We start from the raw sequence: 19,918 nt of genomic DNA, 5'->3' as shown, positions 1-19,918 counted from the left end.
TTCAAAATGAATATAAGTAAGTAAAATGAGGGGTCGCTTTGTTTTGGGTGACAAAACATTAGATCAGATTGTAATTAATCAGGTTTTAATATTAGTCATCATCAACAACTGTCTTTGTATTATGTACTGGGCAGTACAGGCAAAAACACAGTATAATTTCAGCATTGTGTAAGATGGTACCTTGTGAATTGATTCTGTTCAATTAAATAATAATAAAAAATCTCTGCTTTTGCAGTAGAATTGTCTGCATATTTCATTTTACATGTTAATTAGGCTTTAATTTCACTCAGTTAATTTAAAAACCCCCACTCCATTAGATCAAAACTTTAGGGTGCCTAAAACTGTTGCACATATGTCATGCAACACACACATGGTGCAAGCGGTTTGCTTCCCTGTAAGATCACCCCTGCACGTTCTCTCCGTAATGTCGAGCTACATCAGGAGGGGTGTGCACCGTAAAACTTGTGCCAAATTAACATGCAGATTCCCCTCGGATCTGCTGTGGCGACCCCTAGTGAAACAAGGGAGAAGTCAAGGGGGCTTGCTTGCTGTAATGCAACACACACACACACACACACACACACACACACACACACACACACACACACACACACACACACACACACACACACACACACACACACACACACACACACACACACACACACACACACACACACACACACACAAAACTTTCATTCAAAATCATCTTCTTGCTGTTTTCATCTAATTATCTTGCCTCTATTTTATGATATACAATAAGGTTGCTCTTGTCTGCATTCCACTTAATAGTGTTTCTAATGTTTTATCAAGCTTGCTTATATATACATTGAGGAGCTGCATTGTTATATTTAATATAAAGCGATAATTCAGTGTCAATGACTGCAACCTCAAAATAATGACAGTAGATGTGAATTATCATGTCTCAGAGCACATAAAACTAAAAAATTTTCTGGTAATTGACTTTATATGAATGGGAAAAAATACAGCAGTGCATAATAGAAACTACATTTGGCACACAAATTTATACTTAGGTTTTCAACATACACAATATTTACATATTTATGTGATATTTAATGTGTAAATGAACATATCTTGGGAAGGGAAGAAATGAAAAACAGCTGATGCTCACTCAAATATATAATATTTTAAAAAAATTGCCTGTTCTCTCTGTTAATCTCCATTTGATAAATATTATACTCATTAGTTTGGGAAGCAGGGCATGACAGATATTTGATTTCCAAAAGACGCCAAGGTGAAAACAATTTGCTAATTACTGAAATTTTTGTTGACAAACATGGAACAAACTGAGAAATATAAAAAAATCATTAAGAACTGAGTATCAGTCTTGCCACTTTTCATATAACTCCTATAATTTTCTGCTGTTATGCAAATGATTTTCAGTACCACCACTTAACTGGGTTCTTCATCACTTCAATTTGCATAAACTGGAGCGACATGCTGTTCTATCTTTTACTTATCTAAGCCAAAGTGCTGTGCAAATATTTTGGGCACCCTAACATTTTGAAAAATGTGTGAATATAAAATCAAATTTGAAATGTCAAAACACACCTAGTCAAACAAAAATGAATATAATTTTTTTCCCTATATTTTATTAAAGAAAAAAAAATTATATATATATATATATATATATATATATATATATATATATATATATATATATATATATATATATATATATATATATATATAGTCAAGCTAGTATAAGCCCAATTTAAAAACCTTATTTTTTTGCTCTGTATGAATGTAAAAAAAAATGGAATGATTTTCACCAGATTATTAACATTTGGGACAGATTGGTCAAAGGTCAAGCAAAACATGGCCCAATAAATATATGTTTACCATAATATCTCTGCTACTAATGTGGCAAGAGATTTTGACCAGTAAAATATTTGTGATAAACTGGTATAAGTGACTTAATAATGAAAACACAAAGTCAAACTATGAAGTCACATATAGTAAAAAACAAACAAACAAACAAACAAAAAAAAGTATAAATTTCATTTTCAGAATTCATAAACATATGTCAGTGTTCAGGGCATTTAAGGTATACATCAACCCTCTGATACCTATCATTTAAATAAAAAAGTTTTAAAACATCAGTAAATATGTCTTTTTTGTAAATTGACAACTTGTAGTATATACATAAAACTAATATTTTAAAAAAATATATAAATGCGTCAGACCTCATAACACTCCAGATGACTGATTTTTAGTCTAAATGATCAGCAGTTCGGCATTCATTTAATGGAAGTGTTTATGCTGTTTTACAATTAATATTTGCATGAAATGGTATACAAATAATGAATGTTTATGGGCATAGTGGCAAGAATGTTTGCATCAGTGGAATGTTCAGTTCACTCACTCATCTTCAACCACTTACTCCAAGGGTAAGGGTAACGGGGGGGCTGGAGCCAATCCCAGCAGTCATAGGGTGTAAGACGGGGGTGCACCCTGGACAGGATACCAATCTGTCACAGGGCCACATATAGACAAGCACATTGACACCTGCATGCACACCTACAGACAATTTCAAGTTTCCAATCCACCTAATCTGCACGTTTTAGTTTAGTGAATTTGGTTTTAAAAAGGGATAGTTTGCATCATATATCTTGCTTAGTTATCATGTTACAGGGTAGCATATGTCACATATCATAGAACCCAATGGATGCCGACATTGTTTAACCTTTACTTTGCAAACCAAGCACGCAACACAGTCAAAACTATTCCATTAATTAATCCTATTAGCTCAACCAGTAATTTGCACCACTTTTTACCAAAATTGGAGCAACTTTAACTTTTGACTCCTGTACAAACTGAAATTGACCTTTTCTTAGTGTTTTTGCTATTTTTACCCCATAACTCCATAACATTCATTCATAGACAGTCCAAACTATACCTTTTTGGAATCTTTATGATCAGACAAATAATATGGAATACCTTTCAATATGATTGGAGCATTTTTAAATTTTGACCCCTGTGTAAGTCTTCAATTGACCCTTTCTTGGCCTCCCATTGAAAGTTCATGTGGCCACTCGGCATTTTTAAAAGAGTAATGTCTAAGGAATATGTGTGCCAAATTTGGTGCTTGCATCACTATTTGAAGGATTCCTCAGTAAATACTGTATTCACTTATCTGCTGCACTACTGTGAGGCAACAGTGCTAACCACTAACCCACCATGCTGCCCATGTTGAGTTCAATGAATGAAAATATTTTTTCCATTGCACGAAGAGACGGCATTCATTATTTGTGTTATATGACACCTAAATAGATTATTTTCAAGGCAAAGTCTAGGTGCTATACGTAGCTTCCTTGTGTCATGGACTCATTTTTAAGAAATGGTTGCGGAGTCATTCAATGGAATAAAACATATGGAACCAAAATGAACAGTAAATGGAACCAAATTGCACAAAAAAAGGTGTAAATCATATTTTCTGTACAGTGGGACAACTATAAATACCACGTGACTTTCAATCAACCAATCAAATAACAAGGATCTATTTAGCTGTTAAATATTGGTTGATAATAGATGACATGTAGGCTGTAGGTCAGACGACCAGTATTATTTGAGATGTCCTGCAGATGTCATGAGTTGCTCCGTTGGCACAGCAGATTGTCTGCCTTTAGAACACACACTTGTGCGTGTGATTGCGTGTTTGAGCCACAGCTTTATACAACATGTGATGATAAAAAGTGACACACATCCTCCTCCTGTTTTCCAGAGATGTCTGACTACGAGGACAAAGTGGACCGTTTGAAGTGTCTCTTGCTTAACATGCCTCCACCAAACCATGACACACTGCAGTTCATGTGCCGCCATCTGAAACGGTGAGAAGACATGCATGTCAAATGTGTGCACGTACGCTTATTTCTATCTGTTGTTTTTTATTTTTTTGTTTTGTTTTTTGTGAGGTGAAATGAACACATTTCTTCACGCCGAACATCCCTGCAGCAGGACACTCATAGATGAATGCACCACGTCTTTGCAGGAAAATAAAATGCCCTCGTAACCTTTTTTTAATACTCTGACCACAAGAGGGAGCAGTTCCCTTGATGTTGTGCTTTCACAGAGCTTCAGAACTGTGCCAGCATCACTGTGCTGTTAAGTTCGGCTCGTGTGAAGATGAAAAGGCTGGAGGAAGATGAATGGTGTACATGCTCTCTGAGCCAGTTCCTTCTCCACTACATAAAATGTGTGTTTTTTACCGCCTATGGTTTTTCCTTCCACTTCAGGGGTGAGCGTTCGTGTTCTGAGGCTGATCTTTGTGCCAGGGTGTGGTGGGGCCCACAAATTTGTCAACTCTCTTTCTTGCTGTCATTCCTTTCCTCCTCCATTCTGTTTCTGATTTAGTGTCTCTCTGCTCAATCATCCTTTTGTCTCCTCTCTTGCTTGTTCGCTCCATCTTCCTCTCGTACCCCCACCTCGTTAATCCTCCCTTCCATCTTCCTCTCTCCCTTTTCTCACCCGTTATTTACCTCCCCCTTGCCTCGCCTTGACGGTCCCATGGGAGCCTTGTGGTTCGTCTGCTGGAAAGCATACCAACACCGCCGCCGCCACCACTGGAACCTCTCGCTCTGTCTCTCCTCACCCGTTCCCTCGCTCCCCTTTTTTCTTCCTTTTCCTCGCTCTCTTTTTTCCTCCTCTCTTTTTAATGTGGAAGTTTTGAGCAATTGCTGGCTGCTTTTGTGGCTTGGTGGGAATGGCATTTTTAGAAGAATTCCTCATGCTGTGGCTTTAACCCATTCCTGAGTCCCCCAATCTCTCTCACACACATGCACACCAGCAGACCGGCACACACACTGAAGGTGGATCTAGTGTTCGCGCTGGCATACGTATGATGTCAAATACACAAAGAAGCACGCACACGGTGGTAATGCAAACAATTCTCTGTCATAATTTGTGAGGATATTATTGATGAGCCACAGACACGAATGCACGACTTTTAAATTTCTTACACATTCATTTGCATTGATTCAGAAAATTAACTTTTAACTCCACACATCTGTGTTTGTTTATTGTTTTGTTGAGTTGTTCTGATGATTACACAATAACTAATCAGCCACTTTTCACAAAAAGTGGTGAGAGCCTTTGGTTTGGCCATGAGGTGACCCACATGAAGGGCTTTGTCGGTTTGTTTGGGCGTTTGTTAGCGGAAACAGATCTTTGAGTAATTCCGCTAACCAATAAACTAGGGTTGGGTTTAACCTGAATTAGAAACCTTTAAATTGTGTAGTACATTCACAAAAAAGGGGGACTGTTTTTCTTTTGTCTAATGAACAGATTTTGCAAAACAAAGGGTGTTCTTTAAACAATGTGTTCACTTCATGAACAGGTATGGACTAGTCTGGAATAAGTGCAACTTCAGTTCGAGGTTGGTCAGCATAGAAGTGGAGCAATAAATCACAAAATAGATGAACATATTTTCACAAAATGTGTTGAGAACCTTTTGTTTGGCCACATGAAGCACTTTGGTGGTTTCTTTGGCTAATTTTTTTGTGGACTCCCACTAACTAATAAACTAGGGTTGAGTTAAACCTGAATTACAAACCTTTACATTTCATAGTATTATAGTTCATGAAAAGGACGAGTGAGATAGGCTGTTTTTCTTTTGTCTGATGAACATGTTTTTGCTAAACAGGGCACACTGAAGGTTCCACTCAAACTCAGCAAACTGGTATCATGCCATCCCCGGTATCCCTGGCACGATACCAATTTTTTGAGTGAGTGGAACCTTCAGTATCTGCCAGTACTGAAACCAATCTGATCCACTTTTCCCTGTCTTAAAACAGCAAACCTGTTAATAAATGCATTTGTCAGAATGTACTTTGCTAACCTAACCATCTAACAAGCAGTGGTAGGCACAGCTAAAAGAAAGGTTAGCTTCGATAACTATTAATCCGCAAACTGAAAAGTTAACCTTTAATGGCGCTAAACCGATAAACTGCTAACAAATTTAGTGGAAGTTACCGCTAACCAGTAGTAGGCACAGTTCTGCTAATCTGCAAACCGCTAATTATCGAAGCTAATGTTTTCATTATCGGATTAGCGTTTCAAACATAAATATAAATATATATATATAAATATACAGGCGCACGTCATGTGCGCCTGTAATCAACTTTTCTGCAGCACGGCTTTGCTTTGAACCGTGAACCAATCGAAGCAGTAGTTCGCAGATTGAATGCTTCGACCTATTGCTTCGTTTATTCTTTCTTTCTTTCGCTTAATTTTCCCCCGCTAAAATCCTAAAGAGCATACTTCTGTTAGTATTATTTACCTTTTCTACGTTAAACCGACCTGTTATGGTCTTCTGAAACAGCTGATAGATGTATTTTATAACTTAAAAACGGGAGCGACGCTAACGCGTTAGCATGTCTATGGCGTTTTCAATGTTAAAAGTTAGCATTAAGCAATTGCAGCTCTCATCACGTTCGGGTGCATTTGTTTTCAAATTGTAATATTTCTTAAATTTATTTTTGTTTATATATCAATAATCTAATGATTATTATATACAATTTTAGAGAAAGAGGCAAAAAGAACCTCAATAGAAACACAACCCTTACCAAAAAGTAGTATATGCAAGTATGTTTGAAGTATACTTCTAGTTTACTTTTTATATACTTATCAGTACTATTTTTTGGTAAGGGAACAGAAAATATAAAAGCAACTAACAATGAACATACATAAATAAATACATACATAAATAAGTGTTTCCTGTGAACACCTAGTGACTCTTACACCTCCACTTCATCCCTGTCTTATTTAATGACAGTTTGTTTCGGTCAAACCATATTTTCAATGTGTTAATTTCTTCAGTGATTTCCTCCAGAACTATCTGCCAAACTAGAAAACTGCTGCATCCTTGTAAGAGCAGAATACTACTGGAATGAATTTGAATAAGGAAAAGTTGTGTTGTTTTTTTTTTTTTTTTTTTTTTTTTTCTTCACTAAATGGATGCTGCACTCACTCCAGTTTATTGTCTGGAATAGTCCCAGACTGCATTTCAGAGCTTCTAGAATTGAAACATTTTTGTGCAGGTGGTGTTGGGGGGTAATTTTGGGTTTTGGGTCTTGGGCCACATGTAGAACGAATCAGATTTTAAATTAAGCTTTCAATTCATATAGTGACATCTACCTTTTTTTTTTTTTTTTTAAAGGTTACTTTATACTTTTATACTTTAAGTAGGTTTTGGAGCACATACTTTTTCACTTTTACTTGAGTAAAGAGGTCAACTTGATACTTCAGCTTTTACCAGAGTGTTTTTAAACTGCAGTATCTATACTTCTACTTAAGTAACAAATGTGTGTACTTTTGACACCACTGGTAAACAGAGACTAACTTACCGGCAATATCACCCAAGTCATGCTACCAGAAGTGATCGTGGTGTTAAAACTCAAAATCAGCTTGTTAGTAGTTGCAAGTGTACCGGAGACAGTACTGAAAGTTATTAGTTATTGGTTACCTGTAGCTTCCGATAAATTTTTAAGTGGTTTATCGGTTTAGCTTTATAAAAGGTAACTTTTCAGTTAGCTGATTAACTGTTATCGAAGCTAACTTTTTGGTTAGCTGAGCCCACCACTGCCGCGAACTTATAGTACATACTCTCACGAGAGTCACTAGCTTAGCTTATGGCAAGCTAAAAGTGGACGCTCTCATTTTGGCCGAACGTCTATGCAGTTTTGGTATATTCTGTGCTAGTACGCGCCCATCACACTCATCCAGCAGCACCTTGTCATGTTGGCAAATTCAGCACCATTTTGCAAACAACCGGAAACTGGGTCAGGCAAAACTAGTCCGGCGAGCTCAATCTGTGGGCGAGCTATCCCACAATGCCAAAAAAGCAGAGCAGGGTGCTTATAGTATTGATTCGGTTGCAGCCACATTGGATTACACTGTTGGCTACTGATAAGCTAGCAGGGGCTGCTGGGTGAATTCCCAGGATCACAGACACAAAATGAACGCACAAAAACCCCAAGCACTGTCATCTTTAACAAAAGCAGTAAATCGCAGTATTAGAAGTCACCATTTATATCTATATTATTTATTTATAAACCGTTAACAGAGCTGCATTCACAAACACAAAACAAATGCACAAAAAACTAAAAATAAATAAATAAATAAAAAATAAAATCCCAAACACGGTCATCGACTTAATAAAAAGGACTGTGCCCACCACTGCTAACAAGGCAAACTAAAACTATGAAACAAATATTTTACTCCCTGAAACTAAAACATACATCACCCACAGTATGACAGACATGCAAGAGAAGACGCCGATCAGATTTTTATATTTAAATTTCCGATATCCAGTCCAATAATTTTGGCCAATATTGGACTGATGACAGTCTGAAATATTGTCTCGGTGCTTCTCTAGTTCTCAAAAGCTATTTTAAATTTATGGAAAGGTAAGAGCTGGTCTGGAATAAATGTAACTGCAGTTTCAGGTGGATTAACTGAAAGCAGTTCTCTTTTTAAAAACAAATTTCTAAATAGACCATCCTGTTTTTTACTAAACTTAGTGATAGGTTTGGGTGTTCCCTCGAAGAACAATCATAACAGTTGGTGTCAAATCTGCAAAAAGGGGTGGAAAACGCGGGATTGCAGGCTTTGACCTAGTTATGGACTCAACGAGTTCCCTGTTGGTATTTCAGGTGGTGTCCTCCCATTCTATTCCTCATTCCCCTCTGTACGTTTCTGTCTCCCTGCAGAGTTCTGGAGCATTCAGACAGCAACCGTATGAGCACGCAGAACATCGGCATCGTGTTCGGACCGACGCTGATGAGGCCGGAGCGAGACATCGGCAACATGGCGGTGAATATGATTTACCAGAACCAAGCAGTGGAGCTCATCCTCAGTGAGTTTGACCACATCTTCGGAACCAGAACTCCGTCTTCAACTCTTGGACAGGGGATCAAAGCTGCACCAGGGCAGACAAAAAGTACAAGAATTGGAGCTTTTGCGTATTGAGTCATATGGTGTAAAATGGATTTTACATCAAAAGATAATTACGGGGTGAAAAGAACCAGGATAGAAAGCTGCTAATCATGACATCTGGCCTCCATATAAAACCATGTTCAAACAATAATAGTAAAAGACTCTAATTTTAGCTCCTTTGCCTGCAGATGTAGAGCCCAGCCTCAGTGCTGTGACTTCAGGGACCTACTTTCCCTTCGTGTTTATGCATACAAATCAGTAAATATAACGTCTTCTTCAGTCTGTCCAGCTGTGTATTATACAGTGTAAGAAAGGATTTCTCTTATGCAGCACTGACAAACAGCCCAGTCTCACGTTTTTCCTTTCGTCCTCCCGTTACGAAATGATTCAGATTTTCATGACGGGGTTCTTTTTTTTAACTTACTTTTACTAACCCTACTCCTACCCCCAACTAACCTTAACCATAACCTAACTCTACTCCTTCCTCTAACCCTAACCATAACCACTCGACCCCCCCGCGCTGCAATTTTAATTATGTGCAGGCATCATGGAATGAAGTAGAATGAATTTGTGCTCCCATGACCAAAATTTTGCACTTTTTGTAACAATATGACGAACCAATAGATTAATGTATATTTCGTGCTGCTGAATCACGACAATCCGTGAGACTGGGTTGTGACAAATTACACGGGCCATCTTACTGTGAAACGTGCACCAGCGGCTCCCGCAGCAGGCAATGGACGCAATGATGAGCCGACCCCACCTGTAGCGTTAGGATGTGTATACTGTAAATGATCTGAAACAGCAGAAATCAGCCCACATCTCATCTGAAGTTGTACTGATTTGTGGAAAACTCACTCGGCTAGTGTTTTCTGAAGAACTCCTCAAACAGAAACGAACAATGTGCTGAAAGGATGCCAGTACATTCCTTTGTACCAGATAGTAGTGTTTAATGTATGGACCTTTAGCACTTCCCCTTGTTGTACAGCGTTAGAGTTCTATTTTTATGAATGAAAATTCCTTAAATTAAGTTAAAATGACAGCTTGTAAATATGTGAAATATGCTGTTCGTTAACTAGTAGTATTTGGGTGCAGGTTACCAGTGGCTTGGTTACCACCACATCTTAACAAACTCATGCTTGAAAATACAGGGATGCATTTATGCCCACTAGTGTCAAGGTGCTGTGATTGATGCCAGCAAACTTTAAAAATAGCTTGATTTTATTTACCAAAAAAATATTTGTTAGACACATTTCAACACTCAACCTACACTCTAAAAATGAACCGCTGTCTCAACAAGGAAAAAGTGATGTAATAATTTGCACAGGTTTTTTTTTAAAGTTATTTCAATGTAACTAAAGTTTTTTTCAACTTAACTAGAGAAGTCTTGTGGCATTAACTCGGTTGAAAGTTGAAATAACTTTAAAAATCCATGCAAATTGTTACATCATTTTTTCTCTGGAGACAGCAGTTCCTTTTTTAGAGTGTATGATGTACACTGAAAAAAATGTGCAATGAAGTTTGAAACTTGAACTTTGATAATAGTAATTTCCACAAACTCTTAAGTAAGTTTAAAATGGCAATGTGTAGGATTTAAGGGTGCTTATTTGCAGAAGTAGAATATACGAGGTCTGTCCAAAAAGTAACGGACATTTTTATTTTTTCAAAAACTATATGGATTTGAATCACGTGTGATTACATCAGCCAAGCTTGAACCTTCGTGTGCATGCGTGAGTTTTTCCACGCCTGTCAGTTGCGTCATTCGCCTGTGGGCAGGCTTTGAGTGAGCACTGGTCCACCCCCTCGTTGGATTTTTATTGTCAGTGAAATGGCAGAGCGACTGCTGCTTTGCTCCATGAAATTTTTTTCAGAAACTGTTAGAGACAGCCAGTTGGAAACCATTCGAAAGATTCAGATGGATTTCGGTGAAGATTCTGTCAGCGTCACGCGGATTAAGGACTGTTAAAACCTTTTTAAAGACGGCCCACAGTGGTGGAGAGCACGCGGCGCACCGAGCGGCCATCCACAGCCTGGATCGACCAGATCATTTCTAAACTGAACGCTGTGTTGATCCGGGACATCATGTGACTACCACAGAAATGGCAAGAGAGCTGGACATAGCACTTTTGCAGCACATTCCACTGTTACAGGAGATTTTGTAATGAAAGACGTGCGGAGGATTTCGAGCGTCGGCACGGAGCTGCTCATGGCGCACAACAAAAAAACACCTCCGTGTTGGAAGTCTCACAGGACATGTTGTGGCATGTCCAGCTGTTACACAATTTCTCGGATACTCACTCGACTGAAAGTCATCGAAAGCCGTCTGAATTTTCTGAATGGTTTCCAACACGGAGGTGTGTTTTTTTGTTGCGCGCCATGAGCAGTTCCGTGCCGACACGCGAAATCCTCCGCACGTCTTTCATTATAAAATTTCCTGTAACAGTGGAATGTGCCACAAAAGTGCTATGTCCAGCTCTCTTGCCATTTCTGTGGTAGTCACATGATGTCCCGGATCAACACAGCGTTCAGTTTAATGATCTGGTTGATCCAGCCTGTCGATGGCTGCTCGGTGCGCCGCGCGCCCTCCACCGTTGTGGACCGTCTTTAAAAAAGTTTTAACAGTCCTTAATCCGCGTGACGCCGACAGAATCTTCACCGATATCCATCTGAATCTTTCGAATGGTTTCCAACTGCCTGTCTCTAACAGTTTCTGAAAAAAATTTCATGGAGCAAAGCGGCAGTCTCTCAGCAAGTTCTCAGACAAAAGAAATCCGACGAGGGGGGTGGACCACTGCTCACTCAAAGCCTGCCCACAGGCGAATGACGCAACCGACAGCATGCGCATGAAGGTTCAAGCCTGGCTGATTCAAATCCATATAGTTTTTGAAAAAAATAAAAAGGTCCGTTACTTTTTGGACAGACCTCGTATCATTCATAACCATCTGTTCATTAGTTACCTGCAGCAACAAATCAGTGTGTTTTCATAAACTTAGAATAATCCCTTCATCTCCATTTTCTTATGCCATATTGATACAGTAGCCCAAAAAGGACATACCTACTCCTTATTTCATTTGGTTGCTTCCCTATACGAGGTCTGTTAGAAAAGTATCGGACCTTTTTATTTTTTTCAAAAACCTGATGGATTTGAATCACGTGTGCTTGCATGAGCAAACCTTGAACCTTCATGCACATGCGTGAACTTTTTCACACCTGTCGATTGTGTCATTTGCTGGTAAGCAGCCTTTGTGTGGGATGTGTGCAGTGCGCTTGGCGGATTTTCATTTCAAGGAAAAAGACGGAACGACTGGAGCAGCGCCGCATCAAATTTTGCCAGAAGCTGGGCGACAGCCAGGTGGAAACCATTCAGATGATTCAGACGGCTTTCGGTGACTTTTCAGTTGTGTGACTATCCGAGAAATTGTGGAAGAGGTGGGCATGTCACAGCATGTCCTGTGAGACTTCAACACAGAGGCGCTTTTGCTCCGCCGTCAGCAGCAGCATGAATTTCACCACCAATCTTTTCATGGCCAAATCTTCTGTCACAGTGGAATGTACCGAAAAAGTGCTGATGTTCACCTCTTCCGCAATTTCTTGGATAGTCACACGATGATCCCGCATCACCACAGCGTTCACTTTGGAAATGATCTGGTCATTTCAGCATGTTGATGGCCGACTGGATCATGGCTCGCTCTCCACCGTTGTGCGGACGTCTTTAAACTGGTTGTACCGCTCCTTAATCTGTGTGATGCCCAAAGCATCGTCACCGAAAGCCGTCTGAATCATCCGAATGGTTTCCACCTGGCTGTCGCCCAGTTTCTGGCAAAATTTGATGCGGCGCTGCTCCAGTCGTTCCGTCTTTTTCCTTGAAATGAAAATCCGCCGAGCGCACTGCACACATCCCACACAAAGGCTGCTTACCAGGAAATGATGCAATCGACAGGCATGAAAAAGTTCACGCATGCACACAAAGCTTTAAGGTTTGATCATGCAAACACACGTGATTCAAATCCATCAGGTTTTTGAAAAAAATAAAAAGGACCGATACTTTTCTAACAGACCTCGTATACTGTCTACTGGTTGCTGGTGCAGGCCAAGTTTGAGGAACCTCATTTTTGTGAAACGGAGGATTATATGTATTGCTTATCATAAGAGAAGGCAAGAGAGCATGATCCACATCATCAAAGAAGCAAAATCATGAAGGGAAACAATTGTGACCGATGACGGCATAGTGCAACCTGCAATCGCACCACTAGATGGCAGTAAATTGTACACACTGTAGCTTTAAGGTTGTATTAAACAAAATACAAAAACAAAATTAAACAACTGAATGAACATCCTCCGAGGCTTGTGATTCCATAATTTTTGCCAGGGGTTGTAGCAGCACATAGTTTCACATAGTGCATCAAGTAACCTCACCACTAGATGTCACTAAATTGTACACACTGTAGCTTTAAGGATGTATAGGCTCTTGTTTTTGTCAGTAAATGTTACCAATTCGCCAAAAATACATTCTACTTCAGAACTGTGTCAGATTAGATTAGATAGAACTTTATTAATCCCTTGGGAAGACACCCTGGAAATTGAAGTTCTAACAGCATTGTATAGCAGCACAAAGGGTAAGAAGCACCCAGAGTATAAAAAGCTAAAAAAAAAAAAAAACAACTGTAAAAAAATCTAACTGTATATACAAATATAAATACCAGAAATACTGCCCGCTAAGGGTTTACTGGCTACTACTGAGCTAATAAAATAAGCACAACTGGGACCTGAACCCTTCAATTAAACATTAGAGGGTAAGTGACTCTTACGCCTGAACTTAGCTTAAAGACAATAAGATATGTAGGCCCGAAACAAAGTGCTACTGCCAAACAAGACTGTAACTCAGATGGAAGAACGGTACACAAACAGTTTGTTTGTGTACACAAATGTACTTGAGCAATAAAAAAGAGGGGTGAAGAAACTGAATCACCGGACAGTGTTTGGCATTTCTCATCTAAGATGAAAAAACCACCATGTCAAAGGCTTCTTTTTACACAGTCCATTTTTATTTTGTAATAACACATGAGGAACATTTCTTCACAAAACCAGATAATATCCTGTTAAATGTACTTAGAATGTTCTGTGTGGAAATTGTTACCAGGCTTTCACTGCACATTTTTTCTCCACTGTATGTTATTAATGAAAATTTATCGCTGATTATTTCTGGCATTTTCTATTCAACAATATCTTGAAACATTTTCATCCAGCGCTGTGTTACAGAATATATGATAAGAACATGATCTCATTGTGTTGTGACAGAGACCTTTCTACATGTATTTTGGAAACATTTTCTCTTTGTTTAAAATTTCTGATTGTTTTATTTTAGTGTGAGTGTGAATGTGTGAATAGTGTAAGTGTTACTGCCACAAACATTTCATTATATGAAAACCCATCAGAGCTACGTTTGTGACACGACTAAGAGCTTTATTTGCATGAATGACTAATGCTCTAGTTTTGTTTCCTGTAACAGAAAAAGATAATAAATTACTGAGCAATGACTGTTACTGTCACAAATTTGCAAAGAGTAAACCCTGATTTCTATTCTCATGAAAAATATTTAGAATAGAAAGAGTCAGTGATGTTGTGTCTTATGAGGTGAATATGTTTCAGCATATTGTTAAATGTGATATACCAAAGTCATCAACTATAAATATTCTTTCCATTCGATATTTTTTTCCGTACCACTGTTTCCATCGTGCATGCTCATGGGGTGGCTGAGGTCGAGACCTTGCTCATATATGTAGCACCTGGAGATGATTTATGTTATGATTTGACACTATAAGTACTAAATGTACTGGGCTGCATTTTAATCATACTTTTCCATTTGATGCAGATGCTTGAAGTACTTTACAATGATGCTTCACATTCACCCATACACTGATGTCAGCCTGCTGCCATGCAAACTGCTCAACTGCACACTGGGAACAACTTGGGGATAAGGACCTTGCCCAAGGTACCTTAGTGATTATCCAGTTTGACGGGTATTTGAGGGTTCTCTGGGTACAAGCTCACCTCTTTGACCTTGAGACCAGCCATTTCCAAATTTAAAAATGATGAGGCCCAATTTGAAATGTGAAAATGATCTGGGACAAACCAAATGTTGAATCACAAATTTGATTGATACATGAGTGGTTAGTGCACTAGCTTTCAAAACAGAAGGTTTCTGGTTCAAGACCATTTGTGCCCATTCTTCATGTAATGTAGAGTTGCCACAGGAAGGGCATCCAATGTAAAACTTGTGCTGAATCAACATTCAGATCCATATCAGATTTGCTGAGGTGACCCTGAGCAAAAAGGGAGGAAGCCAAAAGGACGAACATGAATATTTCAATCAATCAATCAACTTTTTTCTTGTATAGCGCCAAATCACAACAAACAGTTGCCCCAAGGCGCTCCACATTGCAAGGCAAGGCCATACAATAATTATGAAACACAGTCTACGTCTAAAGCAACATAACCAAGGGATGGTCCAGGGTCACCCGATCCAGCCCTAACTATAAGCCTTAGCGAAAAGGAAAGTTTTAAGCCTAATCTTAAAAGTAGAGAGGGTATCTGTCTCCCTGATCTGAATTGGGAGCTGGTTCCACAGGAGAGGAGCCTGAAAGCTGAAGGCTCTGCCTCCCATTCTACTCTTACAAACCCTAGGAACTACAAGTAAGCCCGCAGTCTGAGAGCGAAGCGCTCTAATGGGGTAATATGGTACTATGAGGTCCCTAAGATAAGATGGGACCTGATTATTCAAAACCTTATAAGTAAGAAGAAGAATTTTAAATTCTATTCTAGCATTAACAGGAAGCCAATGAAGGGAGGCCAACACGGGTGAGATATGCTCTCTCCTGCTAGTCCCCGTCAGTACTCTAGCTGCAGCATTCTGAACCAACTGAAGGCTTTTTAGGGAACTTTTAGGACAACCTGATAATAATGAATTACAATAGTCCAGCCTAGAGGAAACAAATGCATGAATTAGTTTTTCAGCATCACTCTGAGACAAGACCTTTCTGATTTTAGAGATATTGCGTAAATGCAAAAAGGCAGTCCTACATATTTGTTTAATATGCGCTTTGAATGACATATCCTGATCAAAAATAACTCCAAGATTTCTCACAGTATTACTAGAGATCAGGGAAATGCCATCCAGAGTAACGATCTGGTTAGACACCATGCTTCTAAGATTTGTGGGGCCAAGTACAATAACTTCAGTTTTATCTGAGTTTAAAAGCAGGAAATTAGAGGTCATCCATGTCTTTATGTCTGTAAGACAATCCTGCAGTTTAGCTAATTGGTGCGTATCCTCTGGCTTCATGGATAGATAAAGCTGGGTATCATCTGCGTAACAATGAAAATTTAAGCAATACCATCTAATAATACTGCCCAAGGGAAGCATGTATAAAGTGAATAAAATTGGTCCTAGCACAGAACCTTGTGGAACTCCATAATTAACTTTAGTCTGTGAAGAAGATTCCCCATTTACATGAACAAACTGTAATCTATTAGACAAATATGATTCAAACCACCGCAGCGCAATGCCTTTAATACCTATGACATGCTCTAATCTCTGTAATAAAATTTTATGGTCAACAGTATCAAAAGCAGCACTGAGGTCCAACAGAACAAGCACAGAGATAAGTCCACTGTCCAAAGCCATAAGAAGATCATTTGTAACCTTCACTAATGCTGTTTCTGTACTATGATGAATTCTAAAACCTGACTGAAACTCTTCAAATAGACCATTCCTCTGCAGGTGATCAGTTAGCTGTTTTACAACTACCCTCTCAAGAATCTTTGAGAGAAAAGGAAGGTTGGAGATTGGCCTATAATTAGCTAAGATAGCTGGGTCAAGTGATGGCTTTTTAAGTAATGGTTTAATTACTGCCACCTTAAAGGCCTGTGGTACATAACCAACTAACAAAGATAGATTGATCATATTTAAGATTGAAGCATTAAATAATGGTAGGACTTCCTTGAGCAGCCTAATTACTGCCACCTTAAAGGCCTGTGGTACATAACCAACTAACAAAGATAGATTGATCATATTTAAGATTGAAGCATTAAATAATGGTAGGACTTCCTTGAGCAGCCTGGCAGGAATGGGGTCTAATAAGCATGTTGATGGTTTGGATGAAGTAACTAATGAAAATAACTCAGACAGAACAATCGGAGAGAAAGAGTCTAACCAAATACCGGCATCACTGAAAGCAGCCAAAGATAACGATACATCTTTGGGATGGTTATGAGTAATTTTTTCTCTAATAGTCAAAATTTTGTTAGCAAAGAAAGTCATGAAGTCATTACTAGTTAAAGTTAATGGAATACTCAGCTCAATAGAGCTCTGACTCTTTGTCAGCCTGGCTACAGTGCTGAAAAGAAACCTGGGGTTGTTCTTATTTTCTTCAATTAGTGATGAGTAGAAAGATGTCCTAGCTTCACGAAGGGCTTTCTTATAGAGCAACAAACTCTTTTTCCAGGCTAAGTGAAGATCTTCTAAATTAGTGAGACGCCATTTCCTCTCCAACTTACGGGTTATCTGCTTTAAGCTACGAGTTTGTGAGTTATACCACGGAGTCAGACACTTCTGATTTAAAGCTCTCTTTTTCAGAGGAGCTACAGCATCCAAAGTTGTCTTCAATGAGGATGTAAAACTATTGACAAGATACTCTAACTCCCTTACAGAGTTTAGGTAGCTACTCTGCTCTGTGTTGGTATATGACATTAGAGAACATAAAGAAGGAATCATATCCTTAAACCTAGCTACAGCGCTTTCTGAAAGACTTCAAGTGTAATGAAACTTATTCCCCACTGCAGGGTAGTCCATCAGGGTAAATGTAAATGTTATTAAAAAATGATCAGACAAAAGGGAGTTTTCAGGGAATACTTCCTTTGTCATGAATATTTCCTTTCACACATACAAGAATATTATGTTAAACTATGTCAGGGAAATGAAGAATAACACAATTTAAATCCCATGACTTCATTATTATTATTATTTCTGTAATTTAAACTTAATAACAAAATTGAAAATCAAGACCCCCCCCCCCGCAGTCCTTTCAGCCCACACTTTAGGAATAACTACTCTAGTTCATCACTCCCCCACAAATAAATTGAACTGAATGATTTTTATGTTAAAATACAAATGATGAGGCACATAAAATGATTTGCCGACATGATTTTCAAGTCATATCTTGACATTAGTGACTATAATCACAATTGCACCCTCACGGTTTATATTTGCTCACTGTTTATATTTGCAGTGTGTAACTTAAACTGACTGGCGTGTTGCTTGTGGAGATCCATGGGCTCTACATTGGGTAGTGTTCATAAAATAGGGAGCTGACATTTTTCAAGGGTGGTATTAAATTATGCAAAGTTTCTATCATGATTTGGAATGGCGTGTGAGTCCAGAATGTAATTATCAACGTTCATTGTTCACTATTGTTACATAGTATCCCTAATTTCTCCAAAAAATATTAGACTTATCAACGTTCCGTTTTGGCGGCGTTCATTCTTGACCCAAAATACATAAGCATACCAAACAGAAAATGTCAGCTCTCCCCAGTTTGTCTGTGATCAAAACCATAGACACGCACACACACGAACACAAAGGCCAATTGGCTTTTAATATATAGATGATTTACCGCCCCCTGCTGGAACGGTGTGTGAGTCCAGAATTTAATTATCAACGTCCATTGTTCACTGTTGTTACATAGTATCCCTAATTTCTCCAAAAAATATTAGACTTATCAACGTTCCGTTTTGGCGGCATTCATTCTTGACCCAAAATACATAAGCATACCAAACACAAAATGTCAGCTCTCCCCAGTTTGTCCGTGATAAAAGCCATACACACGCACACACACACAAACACAAAGGCCAATTGGCTTTTAATATATAGATGATTTACCGCCCCCTGCTGGAATGGTGTGTGAGTCCAGAATTTAATTAGCAACGTCCATTGTTCACTGTTGTTTTTTAATATCCCTAATTTCTCCAAAAATATTTGTCCTATCAACATTCTGTTTTGGTGGCACTCATCCTTGACCTAAAATACATAAACATACCAAACGGCAAATGTCAGAATTATTTTAAACAAAGAGATGTGAGCAGCCTGATTTGTTCTGTTTTAAGTCAGGATGTCTGTCAGGTTGGTTGGAGTGAGGGTTTACATGACTGACAGTAGAATTTTGGAGCTACGTGGGCTTCAGATTCTGAGTAGGTGGAACCCTTCAGTGTGATAGGTGCAAAATGATGCCTTTAATAACAGAACAAAAGAGGAACTGGAAATACATGTTTTAGAAAAAATTGGACACACAAAAACGAGGGAAGTGGGGAGCGGGGGGGGGGGGGGGTTAGATTTTAGGTTTATTAGGCTTATTTATTCATTTTTTGTTGAAGTCGTGAATGTGTGGGTGGGGTTCTATTGAAATGTAGCTGACTGATGAATCAAGGTCATCCTTCCATTTCATTGACGTTTTCTATTTAAATAGCCAACCCCGCATGTTTATTTGAGTCAAATTCACATATGCACAGTTTAATCCAAATAATGTCAGAATTTATTCAGTTATCCATAAACCAGTCGTGCTGTTTCTCTCAAACCATTTCTGGTCTCTGTGATCCTAAGAATGGTTCCATTTATTATAAAATGCTATGAAAGTGTAACATACTGAAACCATTTATTAAATCAAATTATTTTACCACAATGTATGTATTATTCTTTCTCCAAATTCTGAAATTGGAGGGATTTTCTGTCAATAAAATCTAGTGGAATGAAACGTTCCTGTGGTGCGTTTGATTTTGTTTGGTGTGACGGCATTAATTACTGCTTAAAATTAGAATCAGTCCATCAGAGACACAATCAAACACTCCTAATCAGCAGCCTGCTGGCAGCTAAAGTCAAACCTCATTACTTCATCTTTTGATGTCCTCTTTA

General features: G+C 38.7%; 1 protein-coding gene and 2 long non-coding RNA genes across 3 annotated transcripts in view; 2 read left to right on the top strand and 1 right to left on the bottom strand.

Annotated features, from left to right (window-relative positions):
• The window catches only part of arhgap9 (Rho GTPase activating protein 9), a 164,200-nt gene extending 154,141 nt beyond the window's left edge, over positions 1–10,059 (top strand). Inside the window, 2 exon segments of the mRNA XM_034166131.1 lie at positions 3,746–3,851; positions 8,730–10,059. Of these exon segments, the coding sequence (XP_034022022.1) occupies positions 3,746–3,851; positions 8,730–8,988 (365 nt within the window). The 3' untranslated portion in view covers positions 8,989–10,059.
• Positions 7,747–19,595, bottom strand: LOC117506613. Its single transcript, XR_004559516.1, has 4 exons — positions 19,585–19,595; positions 16,699–16,708; positions 16,538–16,542; positions 7,747–7,874 (listed from the first exon to the last, which is right to left on the bottom strand). It is a non-coding gene; the product is annotated as an uncharacterized LOC117506613 (long non-coding RNA).
• LOC117506612 lies at positions 12,913–14,492 on the top strand. Its single transcript, XR_004559515.1, has 2 exons — positions 12,913–13,241; positions 13,411–14,492. It is a non-coding gene; the product is annotated as an uncharacterized LOC117506612 (long non-coding RNA).
• Positions 19,596–19,918: the final 323 nt, after the last annotated feature.

The sequence above is a fragment of the Thalassophryne amazonica genome, chromosome 3 (assembly GCF_902500255.1).
Source record: "Thalassophryne amazonica chromosome 3, fThaAma1.1, whole genome shotgun sequence".
NCBI classification, from domain to species: domain Eukaryota; kingdom Metazoa; phylum Chordata; class Actinopteri; order Batrachoidiformes; family Batrachoididae; genus Thalassophryne; species Thalassophryne amazonica.
The sequence above is the reverse complement of the archived record's forward strand: the minus strand, read 5'-3'. Positions and strand labels throughout refer to the sequence as shown.